This window comes from Haemaphysalis longicornis, unplaced genomic scaffold (genome assembly GCF_048455015.1).
Source record: "Haemaphysalis longicornis isolate Haplotype H1 unplaced genomic scaffold, Haemaphysalis longicornis Haplotype H1 scaffold_7, whole genome shotgun sequence".
Lineage (NCBI taxonomy): Eukaryota > Metazoa > Arthropoda > Arachnida > Ixodida > Ixodidae > Haemaphysalis > Haemaphysalis longicornis.
The window spans coordinates 29,447,247-29,467,018 of record NW_027526422.1 but is presented as its reverse complement, the minus strand read 5'-3'; the positions used below and the strand labels follow the sequence as shown (position 1 = coordinate 29,467,018).

General features: G+C 50.0%; 1 protein-coding gene across 1 annotated transcript in view; it reads right to left on the bottom strand.

Annotated features, from left to right (window-relative positions):
- Window positions 1-9,112: 9,112 nt before the first annotated feature.
- The window catches only part of Ct (homeobox protein, cut), an 845,317-nt gene continuing 834,657 nt past the window's right edge, over window positions 9,113-19,772 (bottom strand). The window contains 4 exon segments of the mRNA XM_077676505.1: window positions 9,113-16,497; window positions 17,094-17,274; window positions 18,524-18,957; window positions 19,292-19,559. Of these exon segments, the coding sequence (XP_077532631.1) occupies window positions 15,257-16,497; window positions 17,094-17,274; window positions 18,524-18,957; window positions 19,292-19,559 (2,124 nt within the window). The 3' untranslated portion in view covers window positions 9,113-15,256.

Genomic DNA, 19,772 nt, shown 5'->3' with positions numbered 1-19,772 from the left:
CTGACGCTAGCCACATTCCGCTTCATCGTGCATGCGGGACCCGGGCACCTGGGTGCCAGGTGCTACAACTACTACCCGGCCTCCATAAGACAGGTATTCGACCTATTTCATAGCGCGTTGTCATGGAGATGTCACCATAGCGATGGCTGCAAAAGTGTAGGCATTCAGTGTGTTGGAAACAGCTGCCGCCACCATTACGACAGCGGCTAGAATGTGAACTTTCTGACGCCAAATTGCTACAGTTTTGGTCGCTGAGGCCTACAGCGGCCCCACATTGCTTGCAAACGCTGAATAGATTTATACCAGCCGCCGAGGTATTCGTTGCTGCCAGCGTAGTTACTTCAGGGGTAGTCATGCGCACATCGTAGGATTCACCTCAAAATGAGAGGCGCATCCACCCCACTTTCTCTCTCTCACTCGGCGAAACATTGATGTTGCGAACCTCTTATCGGGTGGGTTCTTTTTTTTTTCTTTTTTTGGGGGGAAGGTGGTCTATCGCTTTCCGTAGTCCACTAGTTATAAAAGATTAAGACCCCTGCTACAAGACCAAGGCGTTCGCTTGCATCTTATTTATATCTGGTTAGAATCTGCGCATGCACTATGGGGGAGGGCTATTTAAATATAGCGTTGCAATAGCTGGATGACATCTGGCTGAAAACTAACGCGTGGCGCAATGAACCCGTTTTTTTTCTTGTTTCTTAAGGAGGCTGCGCTTAGTAGAAATCGCCTGTTTTCCCTCTCCTCCATCGTTTGGGACGTCGGTTTCTCACTTGTACTTACAATTCTTCCAGAAAAGCACGCTGTATAGACGGCTTGTGCAATGGGGCTGATTTTGTGTTTGGCTTCTTGCTGATACTCACAATCCGTACAGAAAAGCACGCTTTAGAGGCCGCAGGAACGATTTGCTAGCTGTGGTATTCTGTTCCTCACTTACCCAGTACCTACAGTCATTAGAGAAAAGCACGTTCTACAGGCGGCAGACAATTTGGTTCATTTATTATCGGTTCCTCACTTACACCCGCAGTCCTTACAGAAAACCAACCTCTAAAAAGGGCAGGAACACGTTTTAAGTGCAGAGCCCTTTATAGGCTCGCCTTCTCGTCGTAGTTCGCTCGCTGGACCCCAGTAGAGCCTCACGGCGTTCCGTCGTAGCGGCTGTCGTAGCGGCGTAACCCAGAGGCTTCGAAGGCCAAGCGGTTTATATAGCCTTAAGTGTTCGAAACTCGTGAACCGCTAACGCTTGACATACATCTCCCGGTTGTTTAGCGCAAAGGAAACTGTCCGTACATTTGAGACAAAATTTACGTAATTAAGCGGCAACACCGCGTTCGTTTAGTTAGGAACGCCCGTTGGGTAGTTTTTACGATAGTAAGCGAAAAAAAGTGCCAGTGCAACGCCGGAACGTGCGGGAGGAAAATCAAGCACAAAAAGAACAGAACTACCGCTGGCGCAGTTTCAGGCAAGGGGGCGCACCAGCACTGCGAAGGCGGGAAATTTGAATTGCATTGGGTGGTAGCAAAGGGCTGTTAACGGCGCTACAGCCCATTATGGCGAATCCCTGCTCTGCACTTCAGACAGCTTTCACATTTAGTGGAACGGCTTTAATTTTTTATACGTCAATTCCTCACTTTTACTTACATTCTTTACAGAAAAGTACGCTCTACAGGCGGAATGTTCAATCTTCTTTTATTGTCCCGAGGGCATGTCGGAAAGAATTGCACGGTGCCCTGTACAGCTTCAGGTCTCTGTCACCATATCAAGGGATAAAGGAGCGGAGAACGAGAGTGGAGGTAGCGTGTCGGTAGGGTTGCCTATGATGATGATGAGGATGATGATCGCCGACAAGTAGAAGCGCGGAGCGCCCCCTACCGCTACCTCGACTGGTCTTGTGACTCCCGCGACCGCTTGCACGCGCTTAAAATTGAGTGGGCAGCCGGTGCAATCGGCTAAGCGGAACGAATGGGAATGCAGGGCGACCAAGCGCCGATACTGGTGGGAAACAAAAGAAGCGACAAGCATGCAATGGCGCTGCTAAATCCTGACCACTGAGGTGGTTGAAGCTCTAAGCACGTTGTACGGGGGACGTGCGAGAAACGCCGAAATGCTGGCCGTCGTGCCGAGCCTCAAGTTTCTGAGGGAAAGGAACGAGATGCTCACGCTTTTTTAAAGATTCTTCAATAGATCTTCGGAGAATTGTTTTCGCGTTCGGTTCCTTCTTATACTTAAGCTTTTACAAAAAAAAAAAAAAAATGCACGCTGTTCGCTTTAGGGACGGAACGTACTTTTACTTGCGTAACAACTGGGTGATTATGATGACGACGGGAGTATACCATTGAAGACTTCGCTCTAAAAATTTAAACTAAAAGAAAGTAATAGATAAACTGGCTTTGGAACTGGGCCCTCTAATCAGATTTTTGTAGTTACTTTATCTAAGTTTAGTCCAGAGAGTGTAGCTCTTTTTTTTTTCATTCCGCCATTCAGCATTCATTCAGTTTTCATTCGGCCATTCGGTGTGTGTGCGCGTGCGCGCGTGTGTGCTTGTTGGTGTGTGGGCGTGTGCTTGTGCATGTGTGTGCATGCGTGTGCATGGGCGCGTGTGTGTGCATGTGCGCGTGTGTGCGTGGGAACACTTCTTACCCAACATCCATTGTTACGGCGCATTCGAGCTTGCTTCCAATAAAAGGAACTAAAGACGGGCCCCTTTTAAAACTAGACTAATAACCACAAATTACTCGCATTAAAGAAAGGCGGGCTGTGGAATAAGCGTATATGCAGGCTACAACGCCACTCCGGGAGCTCCATTCATGAGTCACGTGCAGTTGATGTAGACAAGGTACACACCGTTGCAGCACTGCCGGGAGAAAAGGCTCGTGCACTATGCCGAAGCGGCGATCGGCAATTACGCCGAGGTGCCGGCCGGAACGCAGCTGCAGTCGGCACGCCTGGAAGCCTTCGATACCGTCACCACTCTCCGGAAGAAGGCGAGTCCTGCTCTGTCCGCACATTATCGAAAACAATTCACTTTACGTACCATGCTGTTAATAATATCGGGCAGTTATGAGACTTTGCACGTACGTTTACAGAAAATGCCATTAATACGCCCAGTGACCCGAACTTTGGACGTTTGTTCAGCTTTGTATTTTTTAGTGCATGCTCCATTTATTGTTGAGTGTAAACACTAACACGTACAGAAACATGATATTAGACAGATTGCAAATGCTAGTGTATTATTAGCAACAATCTAGTATATACTGTTGGGCGTACAAAGTAAATATGTACCTCAGATAGGAGGAGGAGAAAAAAACGTTTATTGCTCCCATTGAATGGGAAGGAAGGAGCGCGGGATGGTTCTCAGTCATCCATGGTGGGTGGCGTCCCTAGTCCGGAATGCCATGACCAGCTGCAGCTCGAATGGCCCTGGTCACCAGGCCATGCTGGTTTCTGCGGTAAAATCACGTTTTTGGCGGCGTTACCAGTAGATAGGCAGTAGTTAGTTTGCTGCCGAGGGCTTGTGCAGCTATGTTTACCGAGTATACTGTCACAATCGATTTTTTGCTTCAATGATTGCGTATCGTTATCACGTCAGTAATTTGGTACGTGGTGAATACACAGGTACGAATCGGTCTACCAAAAAACTGCTATATTTAAACAAATAACACAGCAAGTTGGTCGACTGTCAAATGCTGTTACTCTATCGGTATCTGATACACTAGTAACAAAGCGTGCTTATACAGCGTGAAGCGAACGATTTTCAGGCCATTCAATCCAATTAATTACCGCACGCCAAAGTATGTAAAGTGCTGTGTCGGGTTCGCCAGACCATTAAGCATCAATAAAAGCAATAAAAATGGATCTTAAAATTTTCGTGTCAGTACTCCTGTGAGCTGCGTGAGGAATTATGGGTTTGCCCTGTTTCGCTGTGGAAGCAGTCCGAGCATCTAGAGGAGCCGATGGAAAGAGCCTGACACGCCGTTCTTGTTTTGTTATTAGCGCCATATGCAGACTTGCGTTTCTTTCTTTTCTTTCTTCCCGGTCGAACAATCCGTGCGATTGCATGCACCTTCGGTGCGGCTGTCCTGTGACCCGCTTATGACACACTGTACTTCCGCGACTTCTAAAAAACGAACGGATGTCCATTGTCCACACGTTCTTGCCGAACCTGCTTCTGGCTCACATTCGGCTACATTCGGCTTTTATTCGTGAGGTTGGCTTTCGCTATTGCACAATTTCTAATTATAGTGCCACCTTACTTTCCTCTTCTTATTAAATTGAGGAATTTGTCTCTCACACTGAGCGCTGTCACTTTATACAAGTACGCAGACGTTCTTCCTCCTTGTGCGCAGCTTTCGTTGATCCTGGACGATTATCCGGCCGTGTGCGTGGCGCTTTACCACGCGGATCTTGAGGACTACGGCGGCGTCTGCGATCCAGGAGAGCCCTTCGCACGGATCACTGCCGCCAAACAGGTGCGTACTTTAGGGCTGCTCCACGGATTTCTCTGGGAGAAAAATTCAGGGAAGCTTGCACTCACGCGCAAAAATTAAATGGCGAAGCTGTTGTGGGTGACCATTGACGGACACAAAGTTGAGTTTTAGTATCGTAGTGGTGTCGTGGTTGGCGTTGTAGTCATGGCATTTCAATGACCATATGTTGAGCAAGGCTCGGGTGAGCTCGTCGTTTGGGTCGACGTTTTCGTACGCCACTCAGCAAGCGCCACGCATCGTCTCTAGCGGATGATTTGCACGCCGAACCTCTCGAAGCCGAGCGGCGTCTTCCCCCTCGGCCGTGCAAACTATCCGCGGTCGGGCCATGTGGAGTCATTGATCACCTACAGCAGCTTCGACATTTAAGTCACGGCTCTTCTACAGTACAGGGAGCATGCGCATGACGACACGAGAACGAACGAACTAGGGGCGTACGCTATAGCGTGTCTTTCTCGCTTTAAGCAAGTGTTGTCACGATACAGCGGACGCAGGAGTTTCTTCTTCTTTCTTTTTGTGGCCGTCGTTGGCCAATGTCCCTATGTGGGTATACCTGGCTTGACGAACGTGCGCGTGAGGCACGCGGGCTATTTTAAACTGCGGACACCATACAGAAACGATTTGCTCAACAGCTTTGCTGTTAAAAGCAGGAAAGCGGGTCACTGCTCCTTTCATGTCTGGAGCAACTGACGTTCCCGAAACCAATTATCAAACGGTGTAGTTGCATGCCTGCATGATACGCGGGCAAGGCGAATTTCACACCGGTAGTCGTCACGGAGAAGCAACACGCCCATCTGTGACTTAGCGGCGATGCAACTTACGATACAGACTTCGTTCTCCTGTTCCATAAAAAATATGGACCATCGGGATTCTATCCTTCGCCTCCTCCTTCCCAAAAAGAATGTGCTACTGAAGCCCTAGGCGATGGTTCGAGCGAATGGGGACAAAATGTCCACAGACGGCTGCTTCACGCGCTAGTTCATGGGCCCGCATATTCTGTGAGATTGGGCTGAAAGGTATAAGGGTTGTTACGACTGAGCCCGTCGCTGGGCTTCGTCTCATCACTCCTCCGCTGTGCGGCGAAGCCACTACGCGCGCCTTTCAAACAAGCCCCACCGTGTCGGTGACTCATGTTTTCACGTCTCGACAAGCCCTGGTCAGACGCTTCACTTTCGGCGCGTTTCAAACTTCGACGCTTCGCTTTCGGCGCGTTTCAAACTTCGACGGTTGCCGGCCCGGCGAAGCACGTCTCAACGCGCCCCAAGGACACGGAAGCCCCGCGTTTGCAGCGGAGTCCTCCTCTCTCCCCTCTCTCGGACTCAGCGTGCGCCGCTACTACCGACTGCTCACGAACTCTGGAAAGAGTGTTGTGTGTGTCTGTGACGTTCGTGGCGTGTGCACAATCTAGAGGGAACGCTGTTTCGACCGTTAGCGCTTTGGGTATAAATAGACCCCGCTCAAGCGCTATAACCCATTCCTGTTTGAGCAGTGAATCATTGCTGTCACTCTGCTCGAATACTGTACTGTAACCTCACCCGTTGAGGCGTTGTTCTTCGGCTCACCTCTCGCTATGAAGTAAACAGTTACGTTAGCCTACAGCTTCTGGACTTCTTCCCGGGTGCAACAGCGGCTGGCCGCTCGCTTCACACCACGCTACCAAACGTATATCGGAGGCGACGGAGCTCGGCTCGGGTCGGCCTTCCCGGTCGCAACAGGGTGCACTTCCAGTTAATCGTCTTCACCTGCTACTTCTCTCCCCCTCCCTCTTTAGCGCTTCGGTTTGGCGTAACAATAACGTGTGCAGTATATAGATTTGAGCCATATTGTATGTATACTTTCCTATTGTTTGCTTTTGATGTTTCTGTATCGCCACTAATTTTTTTTTACCGTTACGTGCTAATGGATTGCTAACTTCCAACTATGTCTTTCTACATGCTCGCTATTTATGGTGTAGAAGCATAGGAGGTCCCGCCCGCGGTTCCTTACCTCTTCTTGTGCACTTACATTGTGTAATCGCACATTATTGTATTTTTTAAAATAAACTTTGAAACTTTGAAACACTGATTTAGGACGCTCTACTTCTATTAAAATGGAGCATTTTTGTTTTATGTTTGTTGCAGATTCTTGACTCGAAACCGCCGGTATAGACAATCTGACCGTACGGGCCACTGGGAGGTCCTCTTTCGACTGAAGTTGCGCCAATTAGCGCTGAACTACCATTCTTTTTGTTTACCCGCATTACACGTTATTATCGAATAAATACCTTTCCGCCAAAGCATATCGCAATGTCAGATTAATCGCGCGCGTCTAGCGCGTAGCCTGAAATTGGGTAAGGCTGACTCTTGATTCTACTGTCGTAAATTGAGTATAGACATTTGGCTGCTTTGCAGTTGTGGTCAACAGAGTAGAATGGGGTAAGCTTTATCCGATCATCTCAGTGTTTTCACATGTCCTTTTAATGCTGTAATTCTTAATCAGAAGCCTGTTTGTGTCTACTGGGTGAAATTGGGAGCCTAAAACTCAACGACCGCGGACTACTTGACGCGGCCGGGGCCCCCGTTTTCTTGTGTCGGTCAGTAGAGCCAACTTTGTGAGTGGGATGTGGTGTGTTGAGTGCACGGGACTTTCGCGCTGATCGTTTGACGAATTTGATCTGGGCAGACGCTTCCTTGAAACCTGAGAGGTATATGGTATTCGCGTTGCCTGTGTTTTGATCTTGTTGGCCAGTAATGAGTTGTGGCAGTTTGAAGTTGGGCATTAACTGTCTAAACTGTCTTGTTTAAAAGGCTGGATGCAGCAGTTCAAGGTCACAAATAGGCGTATTGCTCTCCGTACTTGCAAATCCGTCCACCAAGTGACTCATCCGTCCACCAAGCGATACGTACACTCGTATCGCCGCGGGAAATGTCTCAGGGCCTTTTATAGTGCGTTTATGACCAACGCGGAATAGCGGCACCACCTGCGGTACGCCGAACGAAACGCGCGATGGCGGCTCACCGTAGGAAGGAGTAAAATGCGGCGGCAGGATATCAAAAACGGATTTTCGTCTTTATTTCGTTACAACGGGCATCTGAACCGATGTTGTGAGTAGAAGTCCTTCCTGTCATCTGAGGTGGTGCCTCGTGGCGTGGCATTCATGCTCCTACGGCAATCGTTGGAGCGGATTTTTTTAGCTGTATATTTACGTAAAAATTATATACAGAATATTTACAAGTTCAACTTAAACTTGAACAAAGAAGTAAAATGCCTGCGTGTCTTAGGCCACTAACTATTTGCAGCGTGACACCCCCGTCAGCGACGGTCCCTGGATTCGTTGCTAAACCATCGTTACCAATTAATAAACCCTGTTTTTTTTATCTGCTTTCGTTCGTCCCTGGCTTCCAATCTATCGCTACCAATACCTATAAAACTTGGTTTCCCACGAGGTCGCGGGTTCGATTCCCGGCCGCGGCGGCCGCTTTTCTGATGGAGGCGAAAAGCAAAAACGCCCGTGTGTGCGAGATTTCGGCGCACGTTAAAGATCCCAAGGTGGTCAAAATTAATCCGGAGCCCTCCACTACGGCGCGCCTCATCGCCTGCGTTGCGTCGGCGCGTTAAACCCTACAATCAATCAAAACGTGGTTTCCTTTTTTAATTCTGCTTTCGCGTCGTTTGTTGTCTGCTCTGCCAGATTACTCAGCTTTCCGAAATCAGATTCGAGATTATTTCTTCATGGTCCTGGTTTGTTCGCATTTTACTGTTATCGCATGCGTGGATGTCTGTGCTTGTGACGTGTATGAAATATTTCACTGCAGACGAAAAGGCAGCCTGGGAGATACTAAGGCAAAAGAGAAGAACGGTTTGTCCTTTGAACGAGTAAGAGTACTGGCAACCACATTATTCCCTTCCGGGTGTAAACGTTAAAGGACGAACGGTTTGTCCGCAACCATTCGTTGTGAATTTTGAGCCCTAACCGAGCAGCGGTTTGCTCAGAAAATTTTGTCATAGATGCTCATTTATTGTCGTAATACCCTGTACCCTAGCTTTGTCTACGCTATCAATAACACCCCAAAAGGTGTTTTGAGGTGAATATCACTCTCTCACAGCTTTCAAGACGGCGTTTTGCGCACACACGAACACCGTAATGCAGCGACCACTGCGAACGACACACCCTCCCCTCATTTTCCAGCGCCTCGACTTTTCGCGCCCCTCCCCTTCCCAGCCAGCATTTCCCCTCTCGCACGCGTACTGTTCGTGAACATTCGCCGGCGCGGCCTGGGCATACGGGGACTAGAGGTGTAAATGCCGGCGTCCGCTATAGCATCGGAAACCGGCCTAGAAACATGCTTTCGCTGTGCTTTCAAGCACGAAGGACAAAACGAAAGCATTTATCAGCACCGTTGCGCTGCTCTTCTAATCAATTAAAGCAACTGAGTTACGTATTAGCAGCGCCATCTCCATCCCTTCTGCACCCCGGTTCTGCGGCATTACCACTTACCGGTCAGTTTTAGAAAACTTCTAAGGTGTCGCGCCCCGCACTTTTTTTTTTACCAGCCTCCCCCCTGTAGTTTCGCTTCCCATTCTCAAGCTGCTTCCGAAAGAAAGCAGGCAAGAGGAGAAACGGGACGGCGACGACGACAAAGACTCGGGTGTTTGAGAGACACGGGCAAAGATCAACTTTATTATTATTTGAAAGTAGAATAAAAATAGTAATATGAATTCTTATTATCAAACATACACAGCTCTCGCATCCGCTGCTGCTTTTTTTTTCGAGAAATCATTAAAAAAATCACGTGCGGGCAGACGGGCCGTGGTGGGGCAGCAAAGGATAGCCAGCAGAGGGGGGTCAGCCACACTGGTAATGAAAGCACGCAAACACAGGTAAGAAAAAAGTGCTTCGTATGCCTCTCAGATGGCGCCACAGTAGAGGGCGGGGTAGACAAATTGCGCGGTGAGGCAGACGAACGGGGGGGACTGAGCCGTTACCCCATTAATAAAGACGCACGGCACGCGAGGACAAAACGGCACACAAGGGGTCCTTTGGTTCTTGGAATAAAACAATGCGAGTGAGCGACCGACGTATGAATGTGAAAAAAACCTCAACGCTGGAAGATGATGTCTCATAAATTACATTGCACGAAGTCGTGGGGGAAGGTGGGGGGGGGGACAAGGGAGTTGGTGTCGTCTGCTACTTAGCAGACTACAATGAACGCGAGTGGCATCACAGGGGAAGGCATAACCGTGTATCGCGCACGAACCACAACGTCGAGGCAGCACGTCTGCTTTCATAATGCAAACAATAAAAAAAGAGGGTATCATTCAAAACACGCCAGAAAGAAAAAAGACAGGGCGGCGTCCAGGCAGACGCGTCGATACCAGAAAAGGGTGATTTGGTTTTCGCTGCGGTACGCTCGGCGGCTTGGTGGCGGTCCGGCCGTACATGTCCGACCCGCCGGGCCGCATCCGCCGACACTCGGTTCATTCACACGGTCGATGAATTCTCATGAGTGTGTGTGTATACATTCATGGAAGGCAACAAGCAATGAGATATAATGCATGTAGATTCATATATATATATTTATATGTATGTATAATGTACACACAAGTGGCAGTTGATGTATCACATATTCCACACGAATGAAGAAAGGGAGACTGGAAAGAGCAAACGATGGACAGAAAAAAAAAAAAGACAATTTAAACGTTCCACGCTGCTACACTTGCACAGAATTACCAGATCTGACAATCCAGGCTATGGCTTTCCGGTTACTGCATTGCAAAGGTGTTCTTAAACTTTCAAAAACGAGCGCGAGACCTTTAAATGGTTCGACTCGTTCCTTGATCATTGCTCCTATACACATTCAGAAACGGCGAATACATCGGGCCGCTCGTGTTGCGAGTGCGGTTAGCTTGGTTAGCCAGCCACGGGCACAACAACTGCCATTTGTCCAAATAAATGGGGGAATCGCTTAAAAAAGTCTCCGACATTTTTGAGAGAAGCACCGACCACTGCGTACAACATCGGACGCACTATACGAGACGCGTACATATCATGTACACCAGCGGCGGGTACGTAGCAATGACTGACGTTTCTCATAAATCGCACACTCCTATTCACCATAACAACAGCAACAAAAGAAGCAGAAGCGGAGATTTCTTTTCGCCCAAGCCACTTGTAATTCAATTGCATCGATTCGGCCTGTCTGTAGAAAGGAAAGAAAGGCTTTGCGGCTGCGACGAGGCGTCCGTTGTGAGCGTGGAAACAGGCAAATTATGCTGTTCATGCTTGTGTGTGTGTGCGTTTAGATAAAAAAAGAAAGGTATTCACCGGCTTATTTACGCGAGGCTTCTAACTTCCAGGCTGTTCATGCTTGTGTGTGTGTGCGTTTAGATGAAAAAAGAAAGGTATTCACCGGCTTATTTACGCGAGGCTTCTAACTTCCAGGTAGGGTAATTTTCGCTTTTTGTTGTTTGTTTTTACTTTACTCGAAAATTTGAGTGAGGAGCGTGGACGTGGAGGGGGGCATTGCAAAAACGAGGATTTCTTTTGTAGAGCCGGCTCGGGGATTGGCAGAACGAAAGCCTCACTTCTACTACGCTATATGCATCTACTATATTTATATGTATGTATATGATATAATCATGTAAATACCGGAGAAAGGCGGTATGTATGTACAAGGAGGAGCCGTCAGGGATAAGTTTGGGAAGTTGTCAGGGAAGAAATGCCGAAGAAGCTGAATGGGTTTAGGAAAGAATGTTTTCTTTTTTTTTTTTTTGTTTCTCGCCCTGCTAAAAAGTTCTTCCGGTTCCTTCGCTTGATTTACAGCACCACGAAGAGTGGGTTTGAAGTTCGCACAATGAAATAAAAACACCACCAGAAAGTTAGCCCGCATTGGTGTTTTGGCAAGGCCAGTTGGCCCATCGCCCAAATCGCGCGTGCAAAAGAGCTTGCCACCGGTGAACACTCCAACACACGCACACAACCCCAGTGGACGCGCGCTCGGTTGCTGTAGGCTTTAGCGTAGTATGGTACACTGCTCCATCGTAGTTATATTTATATATGTACACATATCTTCCTGGTATATATATTTATATATTTATGTATACATAATATTATCTACACTTATAACGTCCGTCGACCCTTGCATGTGCGAAATGAACGGGGATGAGGGTGTGGGCAAAAGTCGGAAGCAACCTTCCCTCACAGTCTCCGCGAGAAAAGACGCGTAGAGAGCACAACAGACACGCCACATACACGAGTACTCACTCAATCATTCAACACGCGCACACGCACAGCTATCGACACGGGGAGTCAGACTCCCAAAGCGTGGGGTGCTTGAGAAGGCGCGGTCTTCTCATTGCGGTGGCAGCGCCATTCGAGGTTCAGAGTCAACAGACACCCGTCGGCGCATGCGCGCACGTGTGCAGCTCGAGGAAGCATTGAATGCACGCTCGAGATAAATAGAGAACAACGTCGGCTGTAGATAACCTTGCTTTTCGAACCACTGAGGGTGTTGAGTAAGTGATAGAAAGGTTGGGGATGGCCGATAAAGCGGGGTTAAGAAATGTCAAGGAGACATCGTTCGCTTAGTGCAGGGCGCCCAGCTAACAACCTTTTCCTGTGCCCTCTCGCTTGAGATTTCTTTTTTTTTCCCCTAGCAGTTAAAGTGGTAGCGTCGGAGCATTTCATTTTATGCTTTTAATACACGCACCTTGGCACTTCTCGAGTATGAAAACTGAACTGAGCAATTAAGTCTTCCCGTGAGGGGCGGAAACCTACTGCTTGCAACGAGCAGGGTAGGTGCACTTGCATGAGAAATTGAAAAAAAAAAGAACTGAAGTGTGGTTTTCTCTAATCTAGCGACAATAGAAATCCAGTTTTTGCTGGTACCTCACTACCATTAACATGAATAAATCCCTCAATCCAAAACCCGGTTTCGTGAATTCCGTGAATAAACGACAGGGCACAAGGTTTCGGGCACTCATAGAGCATTAGAACCCAATCGTTCTTTGCCTTCTATAAGAATTGGGCGGGGCGGGCTGACGAGAAAGAATTGAGCACCTCAAGAAAATTTGGTAAGGCCGACGACAGTGTCTAGCAGACGCAGCAGAGATGAGTCACAACAGGCGTATCCCCAGGTCGGAACATGCCGCTCAAGCTGTCAGAGGAGGGACTACTGGGCCGGAAATGCGCTGAACGCACAAATGAAGCCTACCGTATATACACTTTCACCGGGGGTCTATTCTCTATAGCCTACGAGGGCTTGATTCGACGAAGCACTGCTTGTATCAAACACACTGTTCCTACTTCACACGCACAAAGCACTTATCACATGTCAAAATAGACTGCTCCATCACAAATAGGCTCAAAACAAACTATCTGCGTATTCAATTCCCAGTGCCTGCCGGCGCATGTAACAAATGACAACAAAAGTGGATTAATAGCCTTTAACACATGGCTTGTTGGTGGAATAAAATTGTTTTTTGGAAACCATTCGCTCTCTGCTTCTTTTGCAACATGAATAATAAATACCTTTCCCTCATTTGTGGTCATGTTACCAATAATACGCGCATTTCTTCGTTGGATCTTCAGAGCACGCCTCAAACAACGTTAACGAAACCTGGCGCTTACGTCTCAACGTCAGTTACATAGATAAGTGTAAAGCAAAGACGTCTTCGAACTTCTTCAAACGACGTCAATGTCCATTTTTCTTTTCATCTTCGCAATTTTGTGCAAGCGCAAAACCCCAATTGCGTCTAGTATGACGTAAACGATGTACTTGAGTAAAAGAACGAGATACTACCGCACCTCCAACTCAACTTAAGAGGCCGTTTTTTTTTCTGGCTTATCATGCATGAAGCCGACACCAGACCATGCATTTATTTCCGGGAAGGCATTAGCGGTTGTCTTTGTTTGTTGGGCGAAAGGTGGGACTAGCACATGTTGACAGCGGACAGAGTACAGAACATGAGGGACTAGGCGATTAAAAAAAGGCGTGACTGTGTCCAAAAAAATGGGGAGGAAATAAATACCGCTAGCTCCGAAACAACATACTCCACTCCTGGGTTACAAAACAATGGTATCGGCAAACGGACGTCGTCGGCTCACCTGTTCAAAAACCGGAATCGGCAACAAGACCCAGTAATAAAAATTCTATGCATGTCTTTGGCTTTGCGCTGGAAATATTTTCATTAGCTCAGCAATGTTTTTTTGACCATAGTTAATGAATGTGTTTTTATTTATTCTGCCACCGAAGAAACAGTTTTTTTTATGTGTTTACGGCAAAGGCATTCTCAACTCCTAATGTTGGGCTTAGTCTGGATTCCGCATGGCTGGGTGTAAAAATTTGCATACCAAGAACCAAGATATCGACCTTGACCGATGTTTAAACACTCCCTATTTACAGATAATGCCGAATTTAAAAATTAGGTACTCCAAGCTCCCATCAAGCCACGAACGTAACCGATCCAAAGCTTCCTTTTTGAGCCCTGTTTCGTGCTTAGAAATTTGATGAGGTCTACAGTAACCTGGCATAAATTAACTTAATTTGTATAGCTTATCAGTGCTACATTCACTGGAAAAAAAAATTTGAGCAGCAAATGTAGATGTCTCCATATCTACATACGAAGCACCAAAGTTGTGCGAATTTTGAATTGCACAAAGTTGTGGCGGCAAATGCCGGGCGTCTCAGCGACACATCTAGGGCGAAAGTGAAGCTGCTACGATTGGTGGGTTCTGTGAGACCTTTGGTCAGCCATTATATTCAACAGGTGCTCGCGAAATACAAAACTCGACGACATTCTCTGGCAAGCAGAAACGAAGAAACAAATGTCACCGCATCAGCAGCGGGTGCTTTTGCGTGTGCGCTGCACCACACAAAATGCCTCTTTGTTCATAAAAAAAACGCTGGGCTGACATATACGAAAAAACCTGGCCCACTACAATCCGACACCCGGGTCAACGCGATTTGTAAGGCTGACGCGACAACAGTGTCATCCTATGCACAAACTATAAGAAACACATCGCAACAAGTGATAAAACCGCACCAACGCAAAAGCAGCGAACGCTTCCAGACTTCAGGTTCTGAGCGCACACACAAAGACAGCTTGGCTGCGCTCGGAGCTCATTGTGACATAACACTCGGGTCCGTCAGAGTCTGGCTCGCACGCGCACAAGTCTCATAGAATACGTCAATGCCTGAAAGAGTAACAACACAAACAAGAGACGCGAAAAGCGTGAGAGTTAAGGCCACATTGCACCGGGCTCGAAGAAGAAGCGACGGCTCAAAGCGGCCCAGGGCAGGCTGGAAGGGCTGCCACATAGTCTCTGCCTCGTCCACTCGTCGCCAGTGTTCATCGCACAGGGTTTTCAGTCCGTCTGGAAGGTCCTCGATACGGTCGCACCACTCAGCCGCTCGCACCGAATTTCCTTCGACCTTCGAAGTTGCGGAACAGCGTTGAAGCAGTGTGCTATAAAAAGTGATGGGCCCTGATTGGGTCGGTCGCGCAGCCTACAGACTGGTGGCCGGCCGGGGCAACCCTGTCGACGACAAGTGTTTCCGAATAATTTTCCTTTTCGGCGGTGAGCTATTCATGCCTCACAGTTCAGGAGAGGGGTTTCGATATAGTCCCTGTGGCCTGCTTGCGGCTGGGATGTGCACCGTGTTCCAGCCGTAACATTCACAGCTGGTAAGCTTGAGAGATTTGACGGTAGCTTTATAACACGGTATAGGTGGTTGCGCAGACATCAGTGGCGCTATGATTCAACTCGGGGTGAATTGCATCGCAATGATCGAATCTTAAAACTCCCAGTCCTCGCCGCGTTCCTCGCCGCGGTGATCGAGCCTTTGCTCCAACTTTCGGATGCCATCGCCACTCGCGCTACTCTGCTTCTTGGTGGTCGTGCACAGCTCGAGCGCGGACTCTTCTTCCTCTTCCTCTTCTTCGTCGTCATCTTCCTCCATGTCTTCCCTCTCCAATGTCTTGCGGGTCGACGCGTCGTCAGACGCCGCCACTGGGTCCACCCGCACGGTCTCGTGGAGGCGCAGGCCGAAGTCTCCGGCCGTCTGGCGCACGCAGACCCCGTTGATGATGGTGCTTTCTCCGTCGCCTCTTCGCGCACCACAGTCGTCGTCCCCATGGGTTCCCGTCTCGTCGTCTTCGGCGTCGTCCGAGTCCGGCGACAGACCCGGGTCCACCCATTTGGGAGCCGCCGGTTTCCGCCGTCGACTGCTGTGGCTGTTGTGCTGGCTCATCGCGCTGGCCATGCTTCGCGGGGCCATTGTAGGCGAAACGAGACTTTCTTCCTTCAGCGAGTCGCGGTCGCTGCCGGCAGGTTGCTCATCCTGGGAAAAGTTAGAGTCGTCCAGGTCTTCGGTGGGCGTGCCGCCCCCGCGTCCCCAGGTCTTACGCCCCGACGACGTTTGGCTCGACATGCTCAGGTCCAGCGTGCCTTCGTCGTTGCCCTGCTGCGACGATGGCGAGTAGCTGTTGTAGGCATTCAGGCTGATAGCGCTGCTGTTGCCTGCACCGCTGTTGGACCCACCGAACGCAGCAGGCCCGCACTTGTCGGCAGCTCCCTGCATCTCGGCGAGCCTCTGGACGAGGAGGCCCCGGAAGAGCGCCGGGTCGAACGAGGCGGCGCCCTCTCTCGAGCCGGCCGGCGGGGCAAGGAGCGTCGGCGACGGCTCGGCTCGCGGCTGGTTCTCGTCTGGACCCGGCGAGACCACGTGCTGCTTGAGTCGCATGCGGTGGTTGTGGAACCAGTTGGTAATGGTGCGGACTGAAAGTCCGAGCTCGGCGGCGAGGAACTCGATGGTGGCCGTGCTCGGGTACGGGTCCATGGAGAAGGCGAGTCGCAGGGCTTCCTTCTGCTCGTCCGAGAATAGCACGCGCGGCTTCTTGGCCGCCGGGAACGGGGACGACGGCGGCGCGAACGGGAAGCTTCCGCTCCCAGTCATGGCCGGAAGAGAAGGAGGCTGCGCCTCGAGCGGCCGCGGGGCCGCGTCCAGGTCCACGTGAGTCCGGCGCCGCTTGTTCGCTGCGAGAATTGCGAGGGTGTGCGTTACAATCCATCTCAGGGATTGAGCAGGGTTGTCAAGGAAGCTGCGCATTGTACGAGGCAGTAACAACAGCAAAACTTAACGTAAAATACAATGACGCAAGGTCTAGCGGCCGAGCCCACCGGCAAGCTGCAGCCCAAGACGCCTAAATAACCCAGACTCTACAACCCCCCCCCCCCCTCTCTCTCTCTCTCTCTCTCTCTCTCTCTCTCTCTCTCTCTCTCTCTCTCTCTCTCTCTCTCTCTCCACACACACGCGCGCGCACGCACGCACGCACGCGCACGCGCACTCACACGCGCACGCACACACACATATTACAAAGTCACAGTTACCCTCAAGCTCTAACGTATAACACAAAGCTAACCGCAAGGTGGCGCTAGAAAACTGGAAAAATCAAGAGCAAGTTGTCTGGGTAAGATGGATGCATTGAGCGCACGGAAAGTGAAAACGTTACCGAACGTGCGCTAATAGTCACCAAAATCCCGCCCCTTTTATTTCATGTCGAGGTCAACGTCCTGCTCCACGGCGTAGCCAAGTGAAGTGGGAAGAAGCTTCAAGTGTACGGGCAGCTCACCTTCCCGGCGCTCGTTCTTGATGACCTGCAGCTTCTCGACGTTGTGCGGGTCGTTGAGCCAGAGCTGCATGCGGATGAAAGGCTCCCTGCCCTTAATGCTCAGCATGTGCCATGGCTTGGGCTTGGACAGCAGTTCACTCACAGAGCCCTGAGACAGCCCGAGCACGGCCTCGCCGAATATCTGCAACAGGCGCACAAGCAAATGTCGTTTACAGCACTCTTTGCTGCAAACTAAAGTCAAGAGCTAGGGAGCATGTCCACATAGCCACTAAACGCATCTACATCCACATCACCCACAACGACGATAAATGGGTGTCAGTAAGGTGTTCAAACGTGATTACGCCCATGTTCTTCCAGTGCAAACACCCTTTCGCTACCTCCGTGGGAGGAGCGAGAGGAGGTCACGCCCTCACCACCTTCCGTTTTTGGGGTGTTAGAAGGGTGTGGAATTAGTGTTGAGTAATTATTATTATAGGTATAGATTATTCAACAATAAAATAACAGCAATATTAAAGCGACAGATCACCATTAGGAAGTTTTTGTAAGTTTGTATGCTGGCCTGTAAAATGTCTAGTCTATTAAAACGGCTGAAATGTTTATTTTTGCGATGCGCCGACCGACTCTGGCGAGACACGTGTTGTAAGTACATAGAGGAAATAATAATCAAGAGAGCCTCTATAGCCCCTTTTTGTGAAGCCGTTCCCCCATCTTCGGGTGTAAACAGAGCTGGCTGCCCTTTCATATGCTTCGCTTCTGTGCCTCGCCTTATACATCACTACTTCCGGTCAGATAGCAGCACGAGGAAGACGAATAAACACCGAAGTCTGCATCGTGTGTTCGTAAGTCTGCATCGTGTGTTCCGCCGTCCTTCGTCTTCGTAATTTCAATTTAGCGCAGTGTTTTTGCAAGAAAACACCGAAGAAGGCCGGCGGACGCCGCGAAATTTAACAAAGACAGCCGTAGCAACTAAGCAACATTGACACTCCATGGACATCCTTGGGTAAAATTCTAGCAACAGCTAGAACTGACGCGACTTTCACCGCACTTTTTGCAACGCATCCACGGAGCCCTCTACTTTTTTCAATTTTCCTCAGCTGCACATCGCCTTCTCCGCCGCTACTCCCATTCAAATAGCAGCTGATTGAGTGCTGCGGCGCACACGAACGCCGAGGAAAGAGGCAAACGCCGCGAAATCTGTAGGAAGTCGCAGACCGTCTACACAGTCTTGCCCTGAATACCTTCCTCACCAACAAACAGCAACACCAAGGAAAAACCGGAAAGTTATCACTTTGACATCTACCTTCGCATCGCCAAAGGGGCCTGCGGGATTTTATCCTGCCCCACTACGTAGCCCATGCAAAAGGACTGCATCAACTGTACACCAGTACGAACTAAAACGCCCCCCTTACGAAATGGGGGGTTGTACCCACCTTCTGGCCAATGTTGTGCGCCATGAGCGTCTCCTTGATCTTGGCCGTGATGGTCTGCGTGTCCAGGTCAGTGGTGAGCGCCGCCATCTCGTACACGGACGGCTGCACGTAGGCCAGTGACCGACCGCCCGGGTGGTGGCCGCCGTGTCCCTTGCGGGAAGCGGCCGTGGGGCTCGAGGGGGGCGCGTATATCGACAAGCGGGAGTCCTGCTGCTGCTGCTGCTGCTGTTGCTGCTGCTGCTGCTGTTGCTGATGGTGATGCTGCTGCTGCTGCATCAGCGCCACCTGGAGCTCGGGCGAGGCGCTGAAGGGACTCTTGCCCAGAAGAGGTGAAGAGGCGGCGCTGTCGCAGTGGCTGTTGCGATGCGACGGCATTTGTTCGCGGGCCGTGGCTCTCGCCGCCGCGCTCGACGCCGGCAGCTTGCTCGAACCGGCTGCATGCACCGCGACACGTGGATCCTGAACACCCAAACTTGCCAGTACACACGTTATAGAGTGACTCTTTCTGTTTTGTTCGCTAATTAGTTGCACATGCTCGCTTCAGCTCTTATCAAAGTTCTCTCTCTCTCTCTCTCTCTCTCTCTCTCTCTCTCTCTCTCTCTCTCTCTCTCTCTCTCTGCTCAGGCCACAACTTCGTTGGCCAGATAAGACCTATGGAGGCCGTGAACCGTGCTGAAGGAATCGTAAGCTTAGCATGGTGGGGTGAGCGAGGTAAAGTTATCTCCGGACACGATGACGGACAAGCAGAGCGGAAGGAGGCGTACGTACCGAGCGGGCTGGAGGCGGCGGTGAACCCCGAGGTTCGCATGAGCTTCTCGGGGGCTATCTTGTACTGCGATGCGACCAGCTTGTGCACAGCGTTCTCGTCCTCGAGGAAGATCTTCATGCGGATGAAGGGCTCGCGACCTTTCTGCGTCAGCATGTGCCACGGCTTGGGTCGCGCCAGTAGGTCGGACACCGAGCCCTGAGACAAGCCCAGGACGTTCTCGCCGAACAGTCGCTGGCTGATTGAGTATTGGCTTAGTTGCTCCTTCACCTGCGCACACGGTCAAAGTCTGAGCTCCTTTGCTCCCTTCAAGGCACAGGGAAGTAAAAGTTGTGAGATAGACGCACGGTGTCCAGTTAATAATGCTACCTTGGCGTTAGAACCAACGGACAAAACTTCGGACAGGGCAGTCACCCCAGTCCGGTGCTAACGTTTCCGCAAGAAGACGTCCCTTCGTCACATTATCCTTCGTCAGACTTGCCC